Source organism: Chelon labrosus (assembly GCF_963514085.1).
Source record: "Chelon labrosus genome assembly, chromosome: 15".
In the NCBI taxonomy this organism is placed as follows: Eukaryota; Metazoa; Chordata; class Actinopteri; order Mugiliformes; family Mugilidae; genus Chelon; species Chelon labrosus.
Window position 1 is genome coordinate 22,697,977 of NC_140348.1, and position 24,632 is coordinate 22,722,608.

At 44.3% G+C, this 24,632-nt stretch overlaps 1 protein-coding gene across 1 annotated transcript; it reads right to left on the reverse strand.

Moving 5' to 3' along the window:
• Nucleotides 1-776: 776 nt before the first annotated feature.
• On the reverse strand, nucleotides 777-24,613 carry marchf5 (membrane-associated ring finger (C3HC4) 5). Its single transcript, XM_084561170.1, has 6 exons — nucleotides 24,184-24,613; nucleotides 12,871-13,073; nucleotides 3,987-4,117; nucleotides 3,603-3,786; nucleotides 3,025-3,191; nucleotides 777-1,501 (listed from the first exon to the last, which is right to left on the reverse strand). Exons 1-6 carry the CDS (start codon nucleotides 24,225-24,227, stop codon nucleotides 1,385-1,387), a joined length of 846 nt encoding a protein of 281 aa, XP_084417296.1. The 5' UTR covers nucleotides 24,228-24,613; the 3' UTR covers nucleotides 777-1,384.
• Between the last annotated feature and the right edge of the window lie 19 nt (nucleotides 24,614-24,632).

A 24,632-nucleotide genomic window follows, 5' to 3' on the forward strand; every position in this document is an offset into this window, starting at 1 on the left:
TGGATGGGGAATGAGCTGGGGGGGGGGGCTTGTAGATCGTAGGAGGACGCCGGGTTCACATGTGCAGGTTAAATAGTCCAAGCGTGCTGATGAGTCATTTTGCATCTTTCATCTTTGCAGCAGCGGCAGCTTAGAGGTCATTTCCAAGTGAGCAAAGGAAATTCATAATCATGCAAAGTCAGTTCACAAAAAAAAAATGACAACAAGCCCATGCAGGTGCAGCAACTGAAGTGTCCTGGGAGTACCGCCGATGCACCGTTAACATTTTGTTGAGCATTTAAATATTAAATATACATTTTAATCCAGAAATAGCACCCTCCTCCTTAAATTTAGAGATACTGAATAAACTACACTACAGCAGGAGAAGATGGCTTGTTGTCTCTGCTTGAACTGACTCTCGCAGCCAAAAGTGTCCAGTGACTCACTCTGTTACAACGGTCCGAGCCGAGCTGAAGGCCACAGTCAGGGCGAGGCGTCATCACGTGATGTAGAGGGGCAGAAAAGATTCGTCCAAACAGAACGGTGTGTCTAATATCAGCAGACGTGCACCGCTGAGAAATGCTGCGGTGAATGTCATGAGAGCACCACGCAAGGAAAAAGAAAGCTGCTCAGTCCAACATCTGTGTTATCGTCTAACTGAGTCGATGCGAGTGTAAAGATTAAACACCACTCGGCTTGAATCAGACTCCTGCCTCCTCTGATCCGTGGCCGGTGTGTGTGTGTTCCCTAAATGCTTCCTGGTTGTGGTTCGTGTACTGCACTGCATCATGATCGACAACTGTTAAACACATTTTTATTGTTTTCTCATTAATACATTCCAAACACTGAACATCATTCAAAAGAAACCCCTGACATTGGCAAAGGGGACGCCTCAAAACAAACATTATAAAACAATCATTTATTATTATATTATTATAAAACTCTAATTACACATGCCCTGCATCTTTTCCCCTCTCTCTCTCCCTCTCGCTTTTAAAATACAGTTAAGTTTACATTAAGTGTTATTCAGGTGATTGTTGAAGCACGTCCAGCCTGCAGTCACAGAGATGTGCGTTGACGTGGAACAGCACACCGACTGTGAACATGCTCCAGTCTCGTCCGTGTTCGCCTCACGAAAGCATCACAGGTTTAAAAACAGCGTGTGGCGACGACGGCGGCGGTGGCGGTGGGGATCCTTGCGTGGGTGTGATGAGTCACTCTGGAACGGGTGAGAGGGGGGTGAGGTGCAGGAAGGAGAAGGTAATGAGGGTGACACTGATTCCAAGTCTGTTTCACCAGCACTTCCCGCTCACTGAGTTCATCCAGCCTCCCTCCTCCTTCTCCTCCTCCTCCTCCAGCAGAGGTGTGTGGTTCGTCCATCCTCCCTCCAGACTCTGGGGCCTCCTCAGGCCTCCTCCTGCTCGGGGAAGTTGAGGATCTTGCGGTGGGCTTGCCTCAGGTACTGCTGCTGTTTGAAGTACACCTTAAACGCCCCCTTGATGGCCACGAAGGCAATACCCCCCTGTAAAGAGAGAAAGCTCAGTCGTAAAGACGCGCTCAGCTCCACACGTCACAGCCTCCCTCGCCTCCTGCTTTAAGGACCTTCTTCCTGAACACAACCCTTCACTGTACGTGGTAACACTCAAGATTAACGCCTGGATGCTGCAGTGAGGAGGGGCAGACTTAGACCCCATTAGTATTACCTGGGGATCCAAAAAAAGCGTTTAAAAAAAAAAAAAGGCAACTGGACTTGTAGAGTTTTTTTTGAGAAGCCATTTCACCACTCATCTGTGTAGCTTCTTCAGTTCTGACTGGGGACGTCATGGCATTTAGAAATGACCCCCCTACGTCTGTGTTTTAGTCAAATGTACTGTCCATGGTTATGTCTCTGCTACATGTCAGAGAACATTTTATACCTCTATGCTTTCTGCTGGTATTTAAATCAGCTCTACCTTTACTGATGAACACATCAATGCCTGACTCGGTCTGAATCTCAACTTTGTACCCTAACATCTGTCCAAACTTTGATTTATAGCACATGCTTTATAATTTTTAAGTGACAATAGGCAGAAAAATAAGATATGAATCAAGACTCAGAGAGGCCGATTCACACAGACGTTGTTAGAAGGACGTCTGTGTTAGGAGAAACAGAGCAGGTAATTTGTGGTCTCGTTTTTACTTTACAAATTAGGGACATGGCCGAGTCATACGGGATTATGATCACAGACGACCTTCACAATTATTACAAATTACCAGAGGTCCCAGGTAAAACCAGACCCGTGTGAACAGAGCTTTAAAATCTAAAACAGGAAGCTGCTGCCTTGAAGCAAACTCTGAACAAAGTTTTGTTTTCTGGATAATGACAATAGTAGCTGGTTACAGTTCTGTGTTTTTTTTTATTTAACACTGGCTCCACTGTGTGATAACGGATTAGTCATTACAGTAAAACTGATCCCATCTTGTTCCCGCTTCTAAAATCAGACCAGACTCAAACTCTGTTCTTCAACATATCTTCCTCTAAAACTGTTCTCCTGAGAAACAAAAAAATGAAGCTCTCGTTCTGCTCTGAGTCAGCAGCAGCAGCAGCAGCAGCAGCAGCAGCAGCAGCAGCAGCCCGTCTGTCACTCAGAGGATGAGGACACAGTGTTCAGGGGTATCAATGCAGCACAGATCACATGAGCCACTCTGGTTACCTCTCTGTCCTCACCGTGAGGTCTCTCTAATCTTCGGCTGGCTCGTATGATGCACAGTTAACCCAAGAAAGAGGGGAGCTGTGTCTGAAGATCCAGTTTATCTTATATCACAGAAAATCTAAATCTTAATCTGTAAAACGTCCTCTAAGTACAGATAAATACCTGATTTTTAACCAACCCTAGTCGTGTGACTTTTAGTTGGTATCCAAGCTGATCCAGGCTTTTTTAAAATGCAAAAAACTTAATGGATAGCTGTTGTTCCTAATAAAAACCTAAACTTCCCACCAGTATTATAATCAACAATGCATGCTGGGATTATCTGGGCATTGGTATTTCTGTTAGTTGTACCCACCAGGATGGTCCTCTGCAGGTTGGAGTTGACGCTGCTGAACATCAGCTTGCCCACGATGGTGGCGATGGTGGGGAAGACCAGGGCGCCACACAGGATCCGCGTGGCCGACACGTGGTCCGCCAGGGGGCTGGCCTCGGCGGGGATCCGAGGGACCGGGCAGCCGATCCCTGCAGAGACACGAACAGCAGCGTGGAGCCAGTTCAAACATTTTGGTTTTGTTTGTACGCGAGTGCAGCTGATCTGAGCGGAGAGACGCTTCCAGAGCCCGAGGCCGTGTTTGTTTATCAGTGTTTACAGCTCTGATGAAACTAGACCAGACCAGTGGCAGCGACGGTTTGTGATGCAACGTCCATCCAGTGTTTGTTTTAAACTCGCCGTCAGGCTGTGGTGATTGTGTTTGTGACTCATCGTCTGCATCCATTAAGACTCAACCGCTAGTCCTTAAATTGAATCATGATACATCTCGTTTAGGGCAGGGCTTAAACATCTGAATGAGGACACGTTCCTGCACTGCCACACGAGCGTTAAGGCGAGAGATTAGAAAGATTTAAACATATTATCAAAGAGTGTGTCCTGACCTGGGAAGATGCTGTTGAGGATCTGTAGTTTGTTGGAGTATTTCCTCCACAGACGCAGGACGTAGTCCTCCCAACGGATCATCTTGCCGAGGATGAGCATGACAGGGATGGTGGGCAGGCCGATGAGCAGGAACAGAGGGTCGGCCCGCTCCATGACGTCCAGGCCCTCCTTATGTCCCACCACCTGGACGGAAGAGAGGACGGTCAGAATGGAAAACTGGTTGATTTTTACTCACAAATGAGAAAAAATAAAAAGCTGGCGTGAACTGACCAGCACGACATCTACACATAGATGTACAGTGGAGCTTACAGATAAAACGTACAGCCACAGGTTTGAAGTCACAACCTCAACTATCCTGATCAAAATAAACCCTCTGCTCATACCTGCATGACGGTGACCGCTCCGTACGTGACAGCAGTCCAGTAGATGGAGCCCACCATGATGCCTGCAGCAGCAAAGGGCCCGGCCTTAGAGATGAGTCGGTCAGCTAGGTCCAGGACGTAAACCACGGGACCTGATGGAGGAAAGGATCAGACAGTTAGGAGACGTTTAGGAGCTGAGAGTTCTTCCTTAAAATACACCAATCAGCCACAACATTAAAACCACTGACAAGAGAAGTAAACAACATTGACCGTGTTGGGACAATTCAATGTTCTGCTGGGAAACTTTTAGACCTTGCATTTGTGTTGATGTTACTTTGACATGTAGCACCCACCTAGACCAGACCAGACACCCCCCACCGCAGCAGGATGCAGCCTGACACACACACACACACACAAAAACACTTTAAGAACAACTAAAAAAAAAAACATGAAGAACAGCACAAGGTGTTGACCTGGCCTCCAAATTCACTAGATCCCAAACTGATCAGGTATCAGGCATCCCTCAGAAGGCCCATGTCCATTCTCTGATGAGTCACGACAGTTTTGGAGGCACAAGGGAGACCTACACAATATTAGGAAGGTGGTCATAATGTTATGTCTGATCGGTGTATGATCTAGAGTATAAATACGGAACTGCAACCAACTACCATTGCCATGTGTGTATAAAATGTCTCTTCAAATTGTGCTTTCCAGCTCATGTAGACATGCTAAGACATCTTCATCCCCTCTATAACCCTCTCGGTTGTCTCTGGCCATCACTGTCGGTCTTCCTGCTCATGTGTGAAAGTCAGAGACTAATCAATTTTACCAGCACTGTGATCTGTGACCACACATCTTTCCTGTCTGCCTCTAGACGGAAGGAACTGCATTCAAACGAAAGTAAAAGAAGACACCACATGATTGACGTGTGATAAAAGAACATGTCAACAATGTGGTCATGCGAAAGTGAACTTTCCTCCTCGAAGAATTCTCAAACTCTGATGCATGTCAATATGGTCCACACCTTTGTGTTGGCAAACTTATTGACAGACGGGGAGGAGCTTCTGGGCTGTTCCTCCACACGCATGAATGAGGATTCGTCTTCGGTCCAAAACCTGCCTTCAGAACGGTGACATCCCTGCCTGACACCAGGAGCACGACCCAAAAAAAATAAATAAAAAAAATAAAAAAGCCTCTGCTGCATCCTCCTCCCTGGCATTCCAGGCCGACTCGAGGGAAATCATGCAATATTTACAGGAAGGCAACCTGATTTCCTCACTCAGACAGACCCATCCACATGCTATTAATAAACCAGCCCAGGAGTCAGAGGGAGGAGAGCTGGGTGGGGACGCTACCAGAGGGACCGAGCACAGAACACAGAGCACAGAGCTGGGATTCTGTGTGCTGCACAAATCTGGAAACTCTTAACAGCAAGATAAGAGCAGTTTTCTCCTAAAAGTTCCTACAGTGATCAATGTTAGCTATACACCCACTTTCCAGTTTATTAGGTACACAGATGCATTCTAATACAACAGTCTTGCAGTAAAGCTTAGCTTCGTGGAGGTTACGGTGTTCAACATTCGTTTCTAAATAGAGAGCGCTGTTGATTCAACTGGGTTTTGTGGTTTCACACATTTCTTTCATTTTGACAACCATATTTTAGTCAGTGTTTGATTCAGTCCAGTTTTTAGCATCACCATTAACTGGATCCTCCGAAATGATCACTGAATTACCACCTTACTGACTGGTTTCACCATAAACTGACCGTCAGGGCAGTCATGGAGTGAAGGACTGTTGTATTAGAGCTGATTCTTCTCCTAATGAGCTGGGGAGTGAGTGTAGACACAGTCATATTAGTGTATATTCAAGAAGAACAGTTTCTGTAATGACCGTTTCAATTTTTTTTTTTTTAAATAAAAGCAGGTTCCTCACATTTAAGAGACGACGGCTGATTTTAGTGTCTGAATATATCAGTGTAGGTGAAGATCAGACTCTTACGTCATTGTTGACTTCTTAGCTCACACACTTAAGACAAGCAGGGCAGGTCCTTGTGTTTAAACTGTATCTTAGATGTTTAACAGTACAAAGGGAAGGGACTAGACAGGGTGAGGATAACCGGCGTGTTTTGGCGAAAATGAGGCTTCCCTGGATGACTAGAGTGGCTGGAGTTACTAGAGTTAAACAGCATCTTCCAGAAGAGAAGCTGAGATGTGCTGGTGGAGAAGAGGGCAGGCCACATGTAGCAGGCCATGATAAGAATAAGAAATAACTCAAGATTATTATTTTATATTCATAAACATAAAAAGAAAATAAAGGGAGGCTTAAATATACGTGCAGACAAGTAGCGCTGGATTAATTCAAATTGATTTTTGACTGATAGAGTCATAAAATTCTTGGATCGATCTATTAAATGTCATTTCCTGCATCTTCTCAATAGAAATCTCCTGTCTTGGAAATCTGGTTTTGCCTGACTAGTCTTGTCAGATTGGTCCACATCATGACCAAATGATCCCAAAACACGACAGAAGCTAAATTAGTAAATTATTATCGATATTGTGACTCGGAATCAAATTGATCGTCAGTAAATACATCTACCAGACACGTGTCCGTTTAGATCGCGCCGTTAAAACCCTCCACTTGTTAAAACTGGGCTCAGAGGTCAGTTCACTGGGCTCTCTGAGAGGGGTGACATTTATAACGACTTTCTTAAAATAGAGATTTTTTTGACACATCGCTGGTCTACTTCAGAAATGAGGCAGTGAAATGTCATTAAGTCGGTGCTGAGTCACTGGTCGTTGTGAAAGCAGGACTTGGTTCAAGAACACTTGTCCACGAGGCCGTGTCAGCAGCAGATTGATAAACATATTATTCTATTCATGTATGCTGCAAGGCTGGTGTGCGGCAAGAATAAAAATATAAAAAAAAAAAACACATCGACCTTGTATCTAGAGCTCCAATCATTTTAAGCTGAGGACGAGTGCTGCAGGCCGGGGGGATTACAGCTGCAGAGACATCGATTGAGACGCAGACAGGTTGAACTCAAACACCTGAGCAGATATGTTTTTCAGATGAAGCCAAGCTGTAACATCTCTAACTACAGCGTTTATATTAGCCTACACATCAAGTAAATAGAGCCACAGCTTTCTAAAATAACTCTGGGCTCCCATGGTTATATTGGGGTTTTCACTTTTTGCAGTTCAGACATAAGACAGACTTTATTAAGGTGTTTGCACAGCGAGACCACTATGAGGCTGTTACCCATAAGTACTTGCCGCAAGTTGTGTACAATTCAGCCACTGTTAGCAGCGCACCCATTTTCCACAGCTGAGTACATTGACTCTATAAAAGCTTTGAGCTCTGTGCAGCATTTTAAGCAGGCCATGCTAAAGGTCTTTTTCTTCAGACAGCAGCACTCTGGCTCACTTGTTGAGGAAAAGAACCCCGAAGTCGCACGGTGCATTTGTCACTTCTGAAGCTACTTAAACTCCCAACGGAAATATCGCAAGTTACTTCTAAAGTATTTATTAATGCAGAAGCCCCGTCTGGTCTCCTGCCAGCCTTCTGATGTTTTCCGGAACTGCTTTTACTGCACCTGTGTTTGCCAACCGCACTGATCTCCCAGCGCTTGAGGGCATCAGTACGGCGCAGTCTGATGACAGGGTTGGAATCTCTTCGGCTTTCTCCCCGTCAGAGCATCACGCCACCCGCGGCTGGAGGCAAGTGGGTCGCCTTTAATGGTCGCTAGCAGGATGGAGAGCTGAGCAATTCGTTTCAGCCGCTGGCAGCAGATTCCATAATTAAGATAATTAAAAAGGTGGGAGGGAGGGAGGGGAAGGAGAAAGGGGAAAAGTGCAACTGCAGCTCCTCAGTAGTGGGTCCACACGTTGGCACACTGGCTTGTTTACACTCTCTAGGCAGAGTATCAGTGAAGGAGGAGCGGCAAGGACACGCCGTCCTCGGAGTTGTGTTGCCAGCCAAATTAGCATGATAGGCTGGCTTTGGCTCTACAGCAGGTGCTGGTGGGAGTACAGCCAGAACGGCGTATAGCTAGCTGCCGTGCTCTTTGAGGTATGAACCATTACTGGCTTCCACCTCCCCCCCCCGGTGCCACACATCAGTGAAAACAATCAAAACCTGGGTTAATAGAAAAGGTGATCTGTGGCTCCAAACCAACCCCCGCGTCTGATCTGGTGGCAAGCAGGGGTCCCCGCCCTAGGAGCCAAAAATGAGTAATGCCCGTCAAGCCTCGAGAAATGAGCTGGCCTCAGCAGCAACCCTGAGAAAATAACTACTGTGGCAGCTTTCCCAACAGCGCTCCCAGTCTCTACCGCTCCACAGATTTAACTCCATCGCCTAAATAGAAAGCTGTCGTCACACTATTGTTCACCAAGCTGTGAAACTATTATTCTGACGGTTAATTAAAGCTGCTGCAAATACCACGGCTTGTGAAGCCAAGCCTCTCGCGTGGTATTCAAAAGGGAAAGACATACTTGTGCTTAATTATTATTTATTTTTTACTTTTTAACTGAAGATGGTAGAGCCCTTGGCTGGCTGTGCAACGTGCAAACCATAAATATAAGGTACCACTGTAGCTATATAAGGAAACACTGCAGCAATGATGCAGCAAAACAGACAAGACTGTAATCCTACTGCACTGAAGAGCACGGTGTAAGCCGTGTGTCCTGCAGCTAAGGTCTGCAGTCCTCATATAGAACAAATAAAACCTCAGCTAGTGGGTTTACTCATCTGTATTCATATGTAATATAAATTCACAGAGAAAAAAAAGACAAGACGAGGCATAGTAGAGCCCTTTAAGAGCCCATCTGTCCTCTGGGTAACTTCTGAATGCAGATGTGGGACGTCTAATATATGTCCTCCGTTTGCTGCAGGTTGAAGGTTGAAAACTCATGATGTGGACCAAGTAGCAAACTCAAGTAGTTTGAAAGCTTCACGTCATGCTCTGTTTGAAAGATCAGCCTGTCACGATAACTACTTTTGTTGAGCAATACATTGTCCCAGAAATTACTGCAATAACCGATGTTATGTAGGTCTGTGAGCATCCATGGTCAGTTTTTCTGGTGTTGCATTTAATACACAAATACTGAAAACAACAGGATCATTCTTCTGCAAATTCAATATTCACTTCCACTGCTTCGCGGATGACACTCAGCTCTACCTATCCACCAAACCAACTTCCTCCCTCCCTCCCTCCCTCCTCCCTCATCACCTGTTTATCTGAAATAAAATCCTGGTTCACCTCAAACTTCCTAAAACTAAACAGTGATAAAACAGAACTCCTCCTCATGGGCACCAAATCCACACTTTCCAAAGCCGACAATTTTTCCCTCACAATCGACAGTTCCTTAGTCTCCCCCTCCCCCCAGGTTAAGAGTCTGGGTGTCATCCTGGATAGCTCACTATCATTTCAGTCTCACATCAATAACGCTACCTGGTCTGCATATTTCCATAAATCGTCTCCGCCCCTCTCTCAGCCCTCATACCACTTCCATCCTTGTTCACAGCCTTGTCACCTCCCGCCTTGACTACTGTAACTCTCTCCTCTTCGGCCTCCCCCACAAATCCCTCCATAAGCTTCAAATGGTCCAGAATTCAGCTGCTCGCATCGTCACCAAAACCCCTTCGTTTCACCACATTACCCCCGTACTCCAGCATCTCCACTGGCTCCCAGTCAAATCCAGGATTGACTTCAAGATTCTTCTCCACACCTTCAAGGCCATACATAACCTCGCCCCTCCTTATCTCTCTGATCTCCTCCACATTGTCACCCCCTCCCGCTCCCTCAGATCCTCCTCCTCTATCCACCTCTCTGTGCCCTCAGCCTGCCTCAGTACCATGGGGAGCAGAGCCTTCAGCTGCTCTGCTCCCCAACTCTGGAACTCACTCCCACCGGACATCCGAAACATCGACTCTTTCCCTATCTTCAAATCCAGACTCAAAACCCACCTGTTCCAGAAAGCTTATCCACCGTGACTGCGCTGTTCCATTTTTTATTTATTTTTTCTGCTCTGTCTTGTTTTGTGTCCTTGTGTTTTGTAAAGTGTCCTTGTGTGTCTTGAAAGGCGCTTATAAATTAAATGTATTATTATTATTATTATTATTTAGAATGAATAAAGTGGACACCATCTGATCAGCATGATTCAGGAAAGGCCAGCTCTGTCGCTGCTCTGAAGCTCTTCCTAGCCTCCAAGCTAATAGTAGCCGTCATTTCCTTTCATGCAGACGCACAATGTACGTGCCAGGTGGCTGCTGGGTGCAGGCTGCATCTGATGTACACCCAGTCCTTTACATCTAGAAAGGTCGCCATCACGGACCTGAGATCTAAAGATGTGTGAGTTTAATATTTGAGTCGCAGAGAAAAAGGCCGCAATTTCGCGAACACATCAGCAGAGTGGCAGCGTTACTCACTCCTCTCTACCCTCTGCTCTGTTAGCCTTTGATGAGCTGCTCCGTCGGATCCTCCCGTGACCCAGTTTCACTCCCACTCCTCTCTCCCAGACACATCCAACCTCCCTGCACGGCTTCCTCGCCACCTCTGTCTGACACTCGCTAATGGGATTAGGAAAGAGACCCTTTCCCTGGGTGAGAACCACACAGGGACAGCACGTAGAACCAATCACTTTCAACCGATACTTTCAGCTTTTATGAAGAACATCAGTCGTTTTTGCATTCAGAACATTGTGGCTACAAATCACTTGGCTGGCTTCTGGATACATCAGTAAAAATTAGTAGAATAAAATTAACAAACAGTGGTTGGTCAAGATCAAATTAAAATATTGTAGAATTTGGGGACTCTTGATGCCCTTTTAACCAAATTATGAGTACTACTACCACCACACATCTTGAAATCAACTCTCTCCCTCAACATCCTCACAGTCTATCACCTAAATGAAGGGAAATCAAAGCTAACACAGTTCTCGGTTGCTCATGTACAGGCTTCAATAACTGAAGAGAGATGGCGGCATAAGCCTCGCGTATTATTCTCGACTTAGGGCACCACCACCCCCCCAGCAGATGAGCCACGGTTTCACACTAAACCACCGGCATATGTACAACACAGCGCTCCACAGGTGTTTGCCAAACCGCTGCAGCATCTGAACCGACGACCAGACAACACAAACTCTGGAGTCTGCCTTCTGCGCCACACAGCTCATTTGTATGACTGAAAGGAATATTTAATAGCCACGAGGCCATCGCTATTACACACTGAAGCACTGTAGTCTAAATCATGAATTATAAAGCTGCTGTGTGAAAGGGATTCATCATGCGACTCAAAGCCAGAGCATGTGATTATTAACTCCACACGAAAAGGTACACGAACATACAATCTTAACAGAGATTTGTTGTGATATTGCTGCTGTACAGACTTCCTTTTACCATGTTGCCTGGCAACCGTTCAGGCTTGGCTTCACCTGAATTTTGCTGCATCACTTCATCTTTTTTTTTTTTTTGGGCTTCCTTATTTGCTACTGTGCTGTGTTCATGATTAAAATCGTAAGAGTGAATGACTTGTGAATTATCACTTAACGGATAAAATGTGGTATAGTTCCCTGCTGGACAGCTCTACCAAATTTTTTCCCCCTATATCTGTAACTCATTTACATTCCTATTGGGAACTAGGAGCTAATTAACCCGCTCTTGCATACAAAAAGGAAAAGGGGTGACAGACGCATCCACAAATACCCTGCCATCAGCCAAGTGCCAATAATCAGCACTCAAAGAGAGAAACAGAGGAAGCATCTAAAGAAGCTGAGCAGAAACTTCTGCTAACAGCGCCACAGTGAGTGACAGCACAGCCTTGGTTGATCTATATACACATGAACCTGTTTACCAGCTCGACCCAGCCTCCTACAGGCTAGTCCGGCTTCTGTCTCAAATTGCGGCTTTTCAGTGAAGTTGAGATGGCAGAGGCCCAGTCGCTAATAGGCAACCAAATGATGAATACTCTAAAACATTAAAACATGTCTTGGTTTTCACATGTGGAAATTACCTTCTGGCTGAACTTTATTTGGGGATAAATCCAACCTTATTCTAAGTAGTGGTTGTTTTGCATACAAAAACCACGAGGACAGGCAATCACCGTCTTAAAAATGCATGAAGGGATGTGAGGGAGAAACTGAAAACTGAGCAGGCTCTGGCCACATAAGTGTGGCTCTGTACGGTGTATTTTCACTAGATGAGTCAGCTTTTGGGAACAATTGAAGCCGTCGTCACTCTGACGTGTCAGGATAATTGAGGCAGCCGCTTTTCTAAACGGCTGCTGGTCCGTCAGCCAGGAGCTGGGCTGGATAACAAGTGAGCGCCCTTCTGTTCTTTGTCAAGCTGAAAGGAAATATTTACCCAGATCACCACAGAACCGATGCTGGCTCCGAGTAAATAAACACACACTCGGGCAAGACACGTTGAACGGCTCTCAGAGCTTTTGGGTACAGTTACAGGCAGCAACAATTAGGGTGACTTCGACGAGGAACTTCAGCAGCATATTTATACAGAAATGTGCCCTGTAATGCTCCTCAGTGTTGATAGCTAATGGAAAATGAGAGTCGTCATGGCATTTTGACAGAAAATTAAATCCGGATTTAAAAAGTTAGGAACTTTTTGGCAGTTTCTCCGAAACCGACAGACACTTCAGTTTCCTCCAATCCATTAAATGTTGCTGCGAAAAAATATCCCTAATAAAAATATACCTGACCCTAATTTTGCAAATTGCCTTCAACATAAATAACCATGTGGAATATGTGACTCTTAACTAATGAAGCTGTTTAAAAGCTCCACACAGGCACAGGTGTCCTTGGAAATAAATCTGAAGGAATACTTGTCTCCATAACAACCGCCAACCACTGCTGCCTGAACATCTTACTTTTATCTTCCATGAAATGCAACCCACCTAGTTTGGGAAAGACGATGAGGTACTCTGCGTTGCACTGTGGGCAGGCCACGCGTGCCGTGCTGTTGCCCCGCTGCTTCTCGTCCACCCAGCGCTGCAGGCAGGCCTGGTGAACCCACTTGGTGGAGCCGCGGCAGCGACACGGACGCACCCACTCTGCCGTGCGGTCATCCTCGTCTGTGGCGAAGCACACCCAGCAGCTCCTAGAACAAACACCCACACCCAGGTGAGATAAAACAATAGAACAAACCCATAAAACTGGGAACAGCTGTGCCCAAAACCAAAGTCTCACTGTACATAGGTTACAAGGGTTCATGCAGCGCAGTCTATTGAGATGAAGCTCCCCTACATCTGACGACAATGATCAAGTTTGAAGTCACTCAGCCGCGTGTGCAAGCATCCGTTTGAGTGCGCGAGACAGCAAGCGAGATTAATGTAATCTTCACATCCCTTTTTGAAACAACAGCGCGCAGTCAGCAACAGAAACTCGCTGCGAACAATGTCAAAGCTTTCGGCTTAGATCAGGTTCATTTGAGAAAAGTGTTTGCCAGTTTTCAGCAGTGACAGAAGTAGTGATCAAAGTATCTCACATAGTTTCTAATCTCTGTCTAATTGGCCTAGATGAACACGCATGCATCGCTCTTGGCCAGCGACTGTGCATGAAGTCATCCAAGACCAATACATAATCCCTAAAGGCAAACAGGCTGCAAGGCTGACTGATATTTGACAGTATCGCGGAAACAGTTCGACACACACACATACAAACACCAGCTCAAATAATCAGGCCCTTCATCCTGCAATCTGGACACAAAGCAATACATTTCCAGGGGATTACTTTTCATATCACATCACAGTGTCCCATTTCCCCTTTTTTGCTTTCATCTATTATTTTCTAAAAAAGAGAAAATCCCTTCTTATACCTTACTTTTTCATCCTTGCGTTACCTCTAGCTCCATTTTACCAACATTAACAACCTTGCAACTCAAACTCTAAATTCACCAGAGCGTCACTGTGTGTGTGTGACCAAATTATTCTGATGCTACAATGTGCGGTGAAAGCTGAGGGGCGCTGGATGCAGACAAACTGAGGAGACAGTCTCCCTTTTGTGTGACATCCAGACAAATGCCTTGTTCTGGCCTCGAGCCAAACCATATTTTATCAACCCCGTCCTGCACACAAGCATCCCCCCCCCAAAAAAACAACTCCTTCCTCTCTTCCCTCATACAAAGAAGGGTCCTTTTAAGTAAGCTGTTGTTCCGCTCTAAAGGGTTGTGGCTCCTCATTTACAAGTGAGTTTGGTCTCTCTCCCAATTAACTGGACTCTTCTTAGCAACAATCCAACCCTCAACCGCTCCACGTCACCCGACATGTGAGAGGTAACTTGATGTCCAACTTCCCTGACCTTACAACAGTACATCTCCAACTGTGACATTATATTGCTTTTCCATAATTAATCAGCAGCGCGCGCGACTGGCCGGAAGGTTCACCGCACCGCATGTGGTGAAGTTCGAGAATATAGAGCAGCGACATTCTCATTTAAGCAGCTATACACCGATGAAAAGTGACAGGTTGGAGCTGAGTGACTGGTTTAAGTGAGTTATCTGGGTCTAGCGATGACTAATGCAACCAACCAAACAACGCAGGACGAGGAGTCAAACTAGAAATACAATTTTTACATCGGGTTGATATTTTTGAAGTGAAGAAAAACAACCAAGCAAATGCCAAAATGTCAAGATTTCTTAATTAGGTCTGGGACTAGCCTGTCGCTAGGAGATCGGCCGGTTTCAGAGGCCGCCTGCTGCTTCCGACCCATTTTCAGCCCCGACTACCCGTGTGCGATATTTATGTTCTCATTTTCATAATTATACTGAACCTTGAACAGTTGGCATTTCACAGGATGAGTGAAAAAATTATTACCCTGGCCTGCACACACCTCCCATAAACCCCTGACATACATTCAACACAGAGGAACAGGCTGATTATCTACATTGTGTGGATCAGACTAAATGCGGCATCACCACCACCGCCGCCGCCACCATTAACCATTTAAAGTCACACCTGTGTCTATTTATTCAATTCAAATCAAAAGTAAATATCCATTTCTAATAAACCGTTGGGGTTGTAAATAGGGTATGTAAGAACAAACACTATATTCAGCCAGTGGAATATTGACAGGACAAAACACTGGGCACTTTAACAGGTGAACATCGGCCTATTTACTGATAAGATGATGGCAGACACCAAGATGAATTGGTTACGGTTTAAAATCGGGACCAACTCGAGCTCAGAGGCACCAAACTTCGTAATATATTCTCTCAAACAGGTTTTTAAACAACCAGCTGCATGTGTCTAACCAAATAAGACGAATCTACACTACACGTCCATTACTTGTTCTTAACAACCGGTATGACGGGAATGCAGAAACCCCAGCAGGCTTTCTGCTCTTACTAGGAAGAAGAAAATGTTTTTTTTTTTTTGCACCTGGAATATTAGAAATATGCAACTGACATACAAACTTCCATTGGGTCTAAATGCCAAATGTATTCCCGGAGTAGTTGCATTAGTTTAGTCATGGTACCCAGAACTCAACGTGAGTCCTTGATTCAGCTAACCCCCATAGAGCACCATGTATATTTCAACCCCCCTGCTCTCACGGTGGAATAATAGATGTCAAATCTGTGGCTTTCTGTCATCACTTGGTCTTGGTGTGCTCTGTTACTGGGGCCCACAGGAGGCTGGGGGGGGGAGGAGGTGGGGGTTCTCTGTCAAAGACTGGTTGGCCAACTTGGATTATTTGCTCACGTCGCTGCCTGGCTGCAATGAATAATTTTCCAATACTCCCCTGGTGCTGAATAAAACATGACAACGCAGGAGAGGAGCCTTCAGGTCGAGGTGCTCGGATGACATGTCCGGCTAAAGAGCCACACGGTGGGAACATGTGGTGAATCTGAGATGAACGAAAACATCAACTTTCCATTCACACTCCTCGTGTCTTCACTGGAAGGGGGGGGGGGGGGGGCTTCTGACAGATGTGTGTGTCTGCACAATACTGCTCGTTATACATACAGTTACCGCAATCTGTAGCACTGCAAAGGTGAAAAGGGCTAATGCATCATGAGGTACATCTTACGCTGGGTTTTCGTCAAGGGCTGAAACTGAGGCAGGTGTAAAACGTGAGGATGAGAAGCTGAGTGGACAGATGTCTCCACAAGAGGAGGACAGTGGAGAACCAAGCCCAGCGCCACTGTTGTTTCACAGGCTCCTATTCCTGTAACCCAGCCCTGGAGCATGACAGGACCTAATACAACAGCACCGAAACGCTATCCCCCAGTGTGAAACTTTAATCTGCAGCTCGCCATCACCTCAGCCCTGTTTAACAGAACACTCGGGCAGATAACCCTACGCTGTACATGTACACAATACCTGCTGCATATAGAAACCACTGTGCAATATAACATGAAAACTGGATTGTAAATTGCGCATATTTAAATTAATTTTACAAGTCACGCATTTCCTCACTCCTGCTAATCAGCGTCGGTATGATTGCCATCACTATGTCCCTCGTCAACATGAGATCTCATGACGGCGACATGCCTGAGCTTCACTGAAGCAAGGTGACCTGCTCTCTCACACACTTATTTACATGTTAAACAGGCAAACTCAAGTGGGGGCTTTGGTGTTTTCACAATGAGCTTTAATCCACCTAATGCTAACCGACTGCTTTGAAACTTCAAGGGCAGACGAGCTGCAGTGTGTATTATCCTTTCAACGTTTATGAAAAAAAAACTTCAAGCTGCAGGGATCAAAAGAATGAGCGGCAGTAAGGGACGGTAGATCCTGTCAACCTGGGCATATACCGTGTGTGGATTTAATTCTGACAATTGAAGAACGTGCAGAACTGTATGACACAGTGATACAGGCGCAGGGGAGTGCGGTTTTATGGTACACTTTGAAGGAACACAGATAGACAGTGTGACTGACACTCTGTACAAAGATGAGTGTGAAAGCATAGCTACTTTCTCATCGTCTCCTCACAAGTCAGGCTGGCTCCCCTTCTTTAAGAGGCGCGTAAGCCACCCGACAAAGGCTCCTTTCACTCGGCGACGGGCCACGTGACTGTGGGAAAACTGGAGGTTCCTCAAAACAAAAGCAAAGGCGAAGGAGCACCGGATTCTGGTCCACAAAGATCTCAAAGCAAGGTTAAGGGCTAGGGGGGTTTCTCCATGTCTGACTGCTTCTACACAATCACAAACAAGTCTGCAACACAACAACAACAACAACAACTCGGAGTGTTTTCCACACTCAGACAGTATAGGACACAACTACCAGAGAGTCTGAGATGAATACCTTTTGTGTGTCAGCGGCTGGTGGAGTGAGTCTTTTGCAAATAAATTTATGTCAGCTGCCACAGACTCTAAAAAGTTGCCATGGCTTTATAGTCATGGGTATTTTCCTAGCCTGGTCGTTACCATCCTACGTTTCCGCCCAAAATTTGATTTCGGTCTCGCACGGAGTCTGGCCAAATTGCACTTCTGCGGTTCGCGTGTAACCGCGCCAATCAGCGAACAGTTGAGTGATGACGCGGAACTCGCAATGCCGAGTTGCTTGTAGTCCAGCGAAGCTTGTAGTTCAACAGCATAGCAACAATGGCGACGGAGGAAGAGACGCTAGAAGCCATCTGCGAAGTTGTCTCAACCCTCGAGAGCATCACGGAATTAAAACCAGAACAAGAGGCTTGTCTTGTCAATTTTATAAATGGCAAGGACGTCGTAGCTCTCCTTCCAACTGGCTATGGGAAAAGTTTGATTTATTTAACTGGAAGTGGTAAGCGTAAGAGCCTGAACTCCGGCGCACAATATACGTCATTACCAAACGTTGCTGATTGGTTGAGGGAACTCCAATGATTTTAAACCTCAGAATAAGCATCCGCCCATTACGGAGACAGATTCCTATTACATTGGGCCGGACTAACGTGCAGACCGAAATCAAATTTTGTGCGGAAACGTAGGATGGTAACGTCCAGGCTAGTATTTTCCACACAAGGTTGACAAAATAACAGGGTGTCCTTACAATATTGCACAACCGAATATAGCAACACCAACCCCAGCTTCTAAAAATGTCAGATTTGAATCACGCCACTTTGACAGTGTCAACAAAAACACGTTAGTCTTTACCATTCATTCATTTCATTTAGTCTTGCTTCTGTTTACATGCATAATATATATATTGACAGTAAATAGGAGCCATGGCATTAAAACAAAAATAATGGCACTTCCAATTACAGCTGTTATTCAGGGAGGCTTCCTTATGTTGTTTATCAGTCAGGCATGCAGTGTTAGGCACCGTGACCTTTGTATTACTCTAACACGTGCACAGGAGTCCAGGAACAAGGCGAATGTTTATGTTTTCACTGGCCGAGAGTGGCTGACTTCCAAAGTTAAGACGACTATGACCAGCGGAGGATTATGGTTCTGGAGTTCACTAGACTCACGTGGTTAATTTCAATGTCTTCAATATTCTGGTAGTATTGTTGTTCTGCTTTTAAATGTTCAGTATAAAAAAGCGTTCATATGCGACGCAAGCCTCAAGTGGTGCCACAATAATGTAGAGTGGGCGGCCCCCAGTTTAACAGTGTGGGGGTTTAAATAAAACCACCCAGCTTAAGATGTGCCCTTTCACTGACGATAATGCCACGTATATCACTGGTTACTTATACAAGCTGCAGTTTATCATGGCAGGACAGGTCAGCTGTTGATTTCTGTTTCTCGGAATTTCACATAATTTACTCCATCAGAAAAATGTTGACATGTTTGTGCAGTTGTTTTTTTACCGTAAATTCCGGACTATAAGCCGCTACTTTTGTCACTTGCTTTGGACCCTGCGGCTTTTATACAACGGCGGATGGATTTTTACAGCCAACGGTCACCAGGGGCGCACTACCATGTCATAGACCAGGGGTGCCCAAATACTTCTCAGTGGAGGGCCAAAAATGAATCAGGGTACAGGGTCACGGGCCAAAACTAAACATTCATGTTGCAGTGCATTTAATTAAATATGACTATGATATAACTTTGCAAAATAAACAGTCATACAAAGTAATTTTGAAAATGAATGACACTTCTGTTTATTGAAAGCAGAAAAATAATAATAAGGCTACCAGGCCTATGTCTTCAACAACATGGGACAACATGCCCCTACAAGACTGAAATATTACACTCTCTGCTGCCTTGAACAATCATTTTAAAATAGTAATATAATTGGACAACAGCTTCAGCTTTTTAGCTTTTTTTTTTTTTGACCATTTCCTATTGCAATCAGCCTCGAAAGCAGCTGACTGAATAATGACATGCAATATGAAATCATCATTAGCCTAATAATCAGCCTGCAAGGCACTACTCTCTGCAATTAGCCTTGAAGGCTGGTGCCTTTTGTATTAACAAACAAACAAGCTAAGCTAACGTTAGCAGTAACTTGCAATTAAAAATTTCTAACATATATAAACTAACCAGTTTATTTACAAAAATACTCTGTGTATAGTCTTGGTTACCTATAATTTGTAAAAATTATATTTGTAATTTCGTAAAATCTAGCTCTTGTTTGCATTAGTCGAAGCAATCAATTAGCTTAAATATCTAACTTACTTCAAAAAGCAGTTTGCATCTAACTTAAAGCAGTTCGCTCGGTGGCTCACTCCGCTTATCGCTTCGTGTTCAAACCATTGACTGTAGGTTCAAACGAGTCGCGCTCACTCGCTTCGAATGGCCGCATGAGCTCTGATTGGTTGTGCTGGTTGTGGTTGAGGGTGGCGCTTGTGCAGCCTCCCAGGCTGAGCAGCCTGGAAGTCGACGGCTGAAGGCAGATTCACCCTGGAGCCATTGACTATACTAGAGGGCCTGGAGCTATGATTGAGCCCATGCTCTCCATCCCAGCATCTTCTCACTCTCTGGTCATGGGCTTCCGGCCGGATTTGAGCTGACGGGAGCTAAACAGCGCCACCCTACCCCCAATGTAACACAATGCTAAGTTGTGGTCAGGAGAGGAAGTGCAACAATAAATAAACATTAAAAGAGATATTCCGACTGCTGGCAGTGGGAAAATAATAATAATTTAATTCTTAAAAATATGAGCATGGGCCGCGGGCCAAAAATAATCAGTCGCGGGCCAACTTTGGCCCGCGGGCCCCAAATTGGGCAGCCCTGTCATAGACGATGACACGAGGATTAAGAACTGACTTTTCTGGTTATTTTGATACAGTAAACGGCCGTGTTACTGCACCTTTACTGCTGTGTTGGCTGTTTTCGAAAAAGATGCTGGTTACTTTGTTGAGCAGCCGGGTTACTGCACTTTTGCTGCCGTGTTACAGGCAAGCACTTTTACAAACAAATTAAATTTAGCCATTTAACGTTATTGCCTCGTCAAGCGTTGTAAGCTTTGTTTTTTGTTATACTGCACGACTACGGTAGCTACTATGACTGCAGGAAGTACGCTAGGAGCGCACCATTGTATTATTTGTGCACTGCACGAATGCTGTTTGTAATGTCAAAGATGTGAAAGTTTGATCGATTGATCGAAAGATTTATGTTTGTCAAATGTAAATAAATGGGACGCTTTGCGTTTCCAAACAGTCATTTCTGTCCCGACAATCCCCTCCGTGGTAGAAGAAACCCTTACGGTAATTAAACATTAAAACACCAGCGGTTTATAGTCGGGTGCGGTTTATAGTCGGGTGCGGCTTATATATGGAACAATCTCTAGTTTCCCCAAAATTTAGCTGGTGCGGCTTATATTCAGGTGCGCCTTAAAGTCCGGAAAATACGGAACATGATATACGCTGAGAACTTAGAAATGCACTGTATTACTGCTTCTATAACTCAAAATAATGTCTATTCAAATCAATTGTATTGTGTCACTGTGATTGCTAATATGAAAATGAAACTATGTAAACGAGTGGTTGGTTTGTAATGCCGACAAAGAACCATTATCTGCAGTAAAAGGTAATAAGATTCATTAGACTAAGGCCTAAATAATAATAATTTACATAAATATAATTTTACATGCTTCCTATCTTACAAAAGTACAACTTTAGTTTTACTAGCTTGTATTGTGCCCCCAAAAAAATAATACAATACAGTTTTATAAAATGTATGTTTTCATATTAATGTAAATAATTAATTCATTGTTAAGTTTGAATATTAACTAGAAAAATAACCTGTAGACCCTGATAGAAGCCTATACAGACCCTGTGCAAAATCATGGCTGCAGCCATTAGCCCAGACGCATACACACACACCGACAGGACGCATTCATCAACGCATTCACACAGAGCGCAACAGGGTCAGCAACCCAGACAACAAGAAAAGAGTGAAACATGGAGGTTGTGCTAGAGCCAACAAAAAAAGATCCGGCCGGACTGAAATGTCGCCTCCATCTATTTGTGAAGCACTGCATTGCAGGGGCAGCTGGCTGCTTGTGGCGGGTCCAGATAAGAGCCTGTGGAGCCTTATGTTTGTCAGCGATACAGACTGGGTACACAACTGTCTAAAAGCGAGGGGACATGACATACATCTTCCCGCTATCGGCTTCTCAAACACAGTCAGGGTTACTGCCTGTGCCACCCACCCACCCGGAGCACGCAGCTGAAGCACATTTCACAAAGCTCACATGCCCTTCATTTCTTTCTTTCTGTTACTGTACTGTGACCTTGGGAAATTATTTCAAAGCCCAAAGTTCAATATTGACAAAGAGTGCAGAGTCACGGGCCTACAAATGCTTTTTAGTCTGCACTGCACCCGCTAGCAAACCCTGTTGACTATTAAAGGAAACACTGCAAAATATGCTCGTACCCACACCGACTCACACAGACTGTGGTAACACACGCGATGACAATGATTGGAAGGCAGCTATGTTACCATCATCTCATTTGGAAAAAATATCCAGAAACTGGTCTAAGTTACAAATTTAGTTCAAATCAGAAAAGGGCCAACTCTCTTTGAACCACAGAAAACTGGAGTTTATTAGTGTTTTAGTTCAGAAATAGTTCATTGTGCCATAGTTTAACTGGTCCTAACAATTTAAACAGATTTCCAAATGTTATGAAACCATCTCAGAGCTTCTGAAATTCTTAATAACTTCTTCCCAATTTGAATTTTTAACAGCGGAGCAAACCTTTCGTTTATATATTTGATCTGACTGAATTTTTAAAAACACAGACACGCATCAATGTTTTCAGAACTCCGGGAAAAAGATCTTCAACTTTGTCAAAGATCTCGTAATATAAGACCTTCCTCAATATCCCTGACATCCTTTTTGTTTTTTTGTTTTTTTGCACCTCAAAATAGCACATGATGAAACAATAAAGAATTATTTTGCTGAACTTTAAAATGGTAACTGCTTACTCACTGAGCTTTGGTTGTTCACACCTAACAATTAAACTAACCACTAATTATCTTCTGCAAATAAAAAGTACACACTGGGAGGCTGAGGCACAAAATGCCTGGAGCTAGTTCTCATTTTTCACCATTATACATGAAATTGGCCACCTTGTTTGGCTGTGCCGGCTAATGCTACATGCTAAAAACCTCAGCAGTGAAAATCAACCCAAGCTATCGACACAATGCACAACATACCTGCAATCCTACAAGTAAATCTGTTCAGATTTTACACATGAAAGCTGTTTAGTTGAGCTACCCTCCCAGTGCTACTTTATAGATAACGTATATTGATGTAGTTGGTTTGATGCTGTAATTTTAAGACTTTATAGATCACATTCTTGAACTACACACTCATAATCAGAATTACGGTTTCTTTTTAGTGCAGCGCGAACAAAAAGCTGCATTAAAAAAAATGAAAGCAACATTGGAAATACTCATAATAGACAGTGGCGCTCTAGTCAGCAAAAAGCCAGGCATTAGCAGTATAATAATGTTCTGACTATGAACTGAACTCGTAGCCTTGGGAGGCTGATTGGATTAGGGTTTCATAAGGTTAAAAGTCTGTGCTTGGAAGCTTGAAATCTAATTTAAAAAAAAAGATAAAAACATTTAAACTAACTTTTGAAGGCTTGCATTCATGTTTTCAAAGGCCATGTCTGCAAATGTTTCATATTTGAAGTTCTTTCATTACAACTGCAGCACTCTTCATACAGAGTTTCTCCAAACACATTTCCAGAGTTTCACATTCTGATATCGACCTTATAGAGGCTGGCTGCCGGCTATCACAGGTGATAAAAGAGCCAATCAGCCATGAATTGCAGCCTTCAAGTCAGAGTTTCTCATCATCCAGGTGACTTCCTGGATGATGAGAAACAGCCCCGAGGTTCAGTTTGTTCAGGAGAAACTCAAACATGGCTTCTTAAGTCCGTTGTAAAACCTGTGCAACACTTTCCATGGGATTCAAACGAATTTCATTAAAGTGTGTGCAGGCTTTGGACACCTATAAACGTTAGACGTGATGGGGTAAAGCTAAACGGGGTCAGGACCACACAAAAGATTAAGTCCATATTAAGCATTTTGTTGTGTAGTGTGTTGTTGCTTGCAAATATGTTTGTTGCTATTGCACAGTCTACAAGGTTTTAATATTCAGCTTTCCCACAATGACTTTGCTTTGAAACAGTGTGTGGTTTTGCATTCTGTATTCTTGTTCCTCTGGCACACAACTTCAAGATGTCAGCACTTCCACTACTTCTTTTTTTCTCTCCTCAGTCCATGATCAACAAGTGTCCACACAAACCTTGACGATGCACACAATTCTGATTTATCAAGGAACTCATGAACATGTACACTGAACATTCACGGGTGATTGAAAGCACACTTGGCAAAGAAATGGTGTTCAGTGACTTGTGCAATGTGCGATAAGCAGAAGGTTTACTCATTCATGGTGACTTAACTGGAGACGTGACAATTTTAGAAATATCTTTCTCAATACAGTCTTCTCCCTGTTTAAGGGTCAACAGGTGACAGGCAAAAGGGTTTGGGCAAAGTGAGAGCTGAGACCATGAGTTTTAGTTTATTTGAGGCTGACATGGTAAACGTACAACTACTAATATACTGTAGAATGTTTAAATGATGTGAAGTATGAACTAACTTAATGTCAATTGCTATTAGTGGAGGACGTCCTTTATCAACATTAGCAAACATACGGTACTAGTCACAGCTTTTAAAATGTATAAGAGAGTTTAAATGATGCAGTCTGTGTAAAAAGTTACATACTAACTAAAGAGTTTCGGAATATGTAACGTAAACTTCCCCAATTAACGGGATTTTACCTTAAGCTACGTAGCTGCTGCTAGCATGTTAGCCTTAAACTTGAACTCACCTGTCCAAATTCTGTTGCATGGCCACTGCACTCTGTTCCGCCATTGTCGTGGAGAAGCAAAAGAAAAAAAAGGCTCAAAGAAAGTAGAAAAGCTTAACTGCGTTACAGATAAAACATTAAAATGGCACGCCTGTTAATTTGCTGCAGCTGAGGTCGGCGTTAAATCACTTGCTAGCTAGTTAGCCGAGGAGCCAACGCCAGCTAGCTACACAAGGCCTTTGTGTTGATACGCGGCGCGTCAGCTGCAAACAGGCCGGCGGGTTAGCATAAAACTATTCCTTCGCGGTCATGGCAGTCGCGGTGGCGTTTATCTGCGACCGATGCGCTATTTCGACTAAAAATCCCCTTTGCATCTGCTACGGCCTCGTTCGGCGTGACCGTTTGACTCCATTGACTGGCCGTCTCTGAGGTAACGCAAAATAGCACGTCGGCGCGTCCATGCGTGTCTG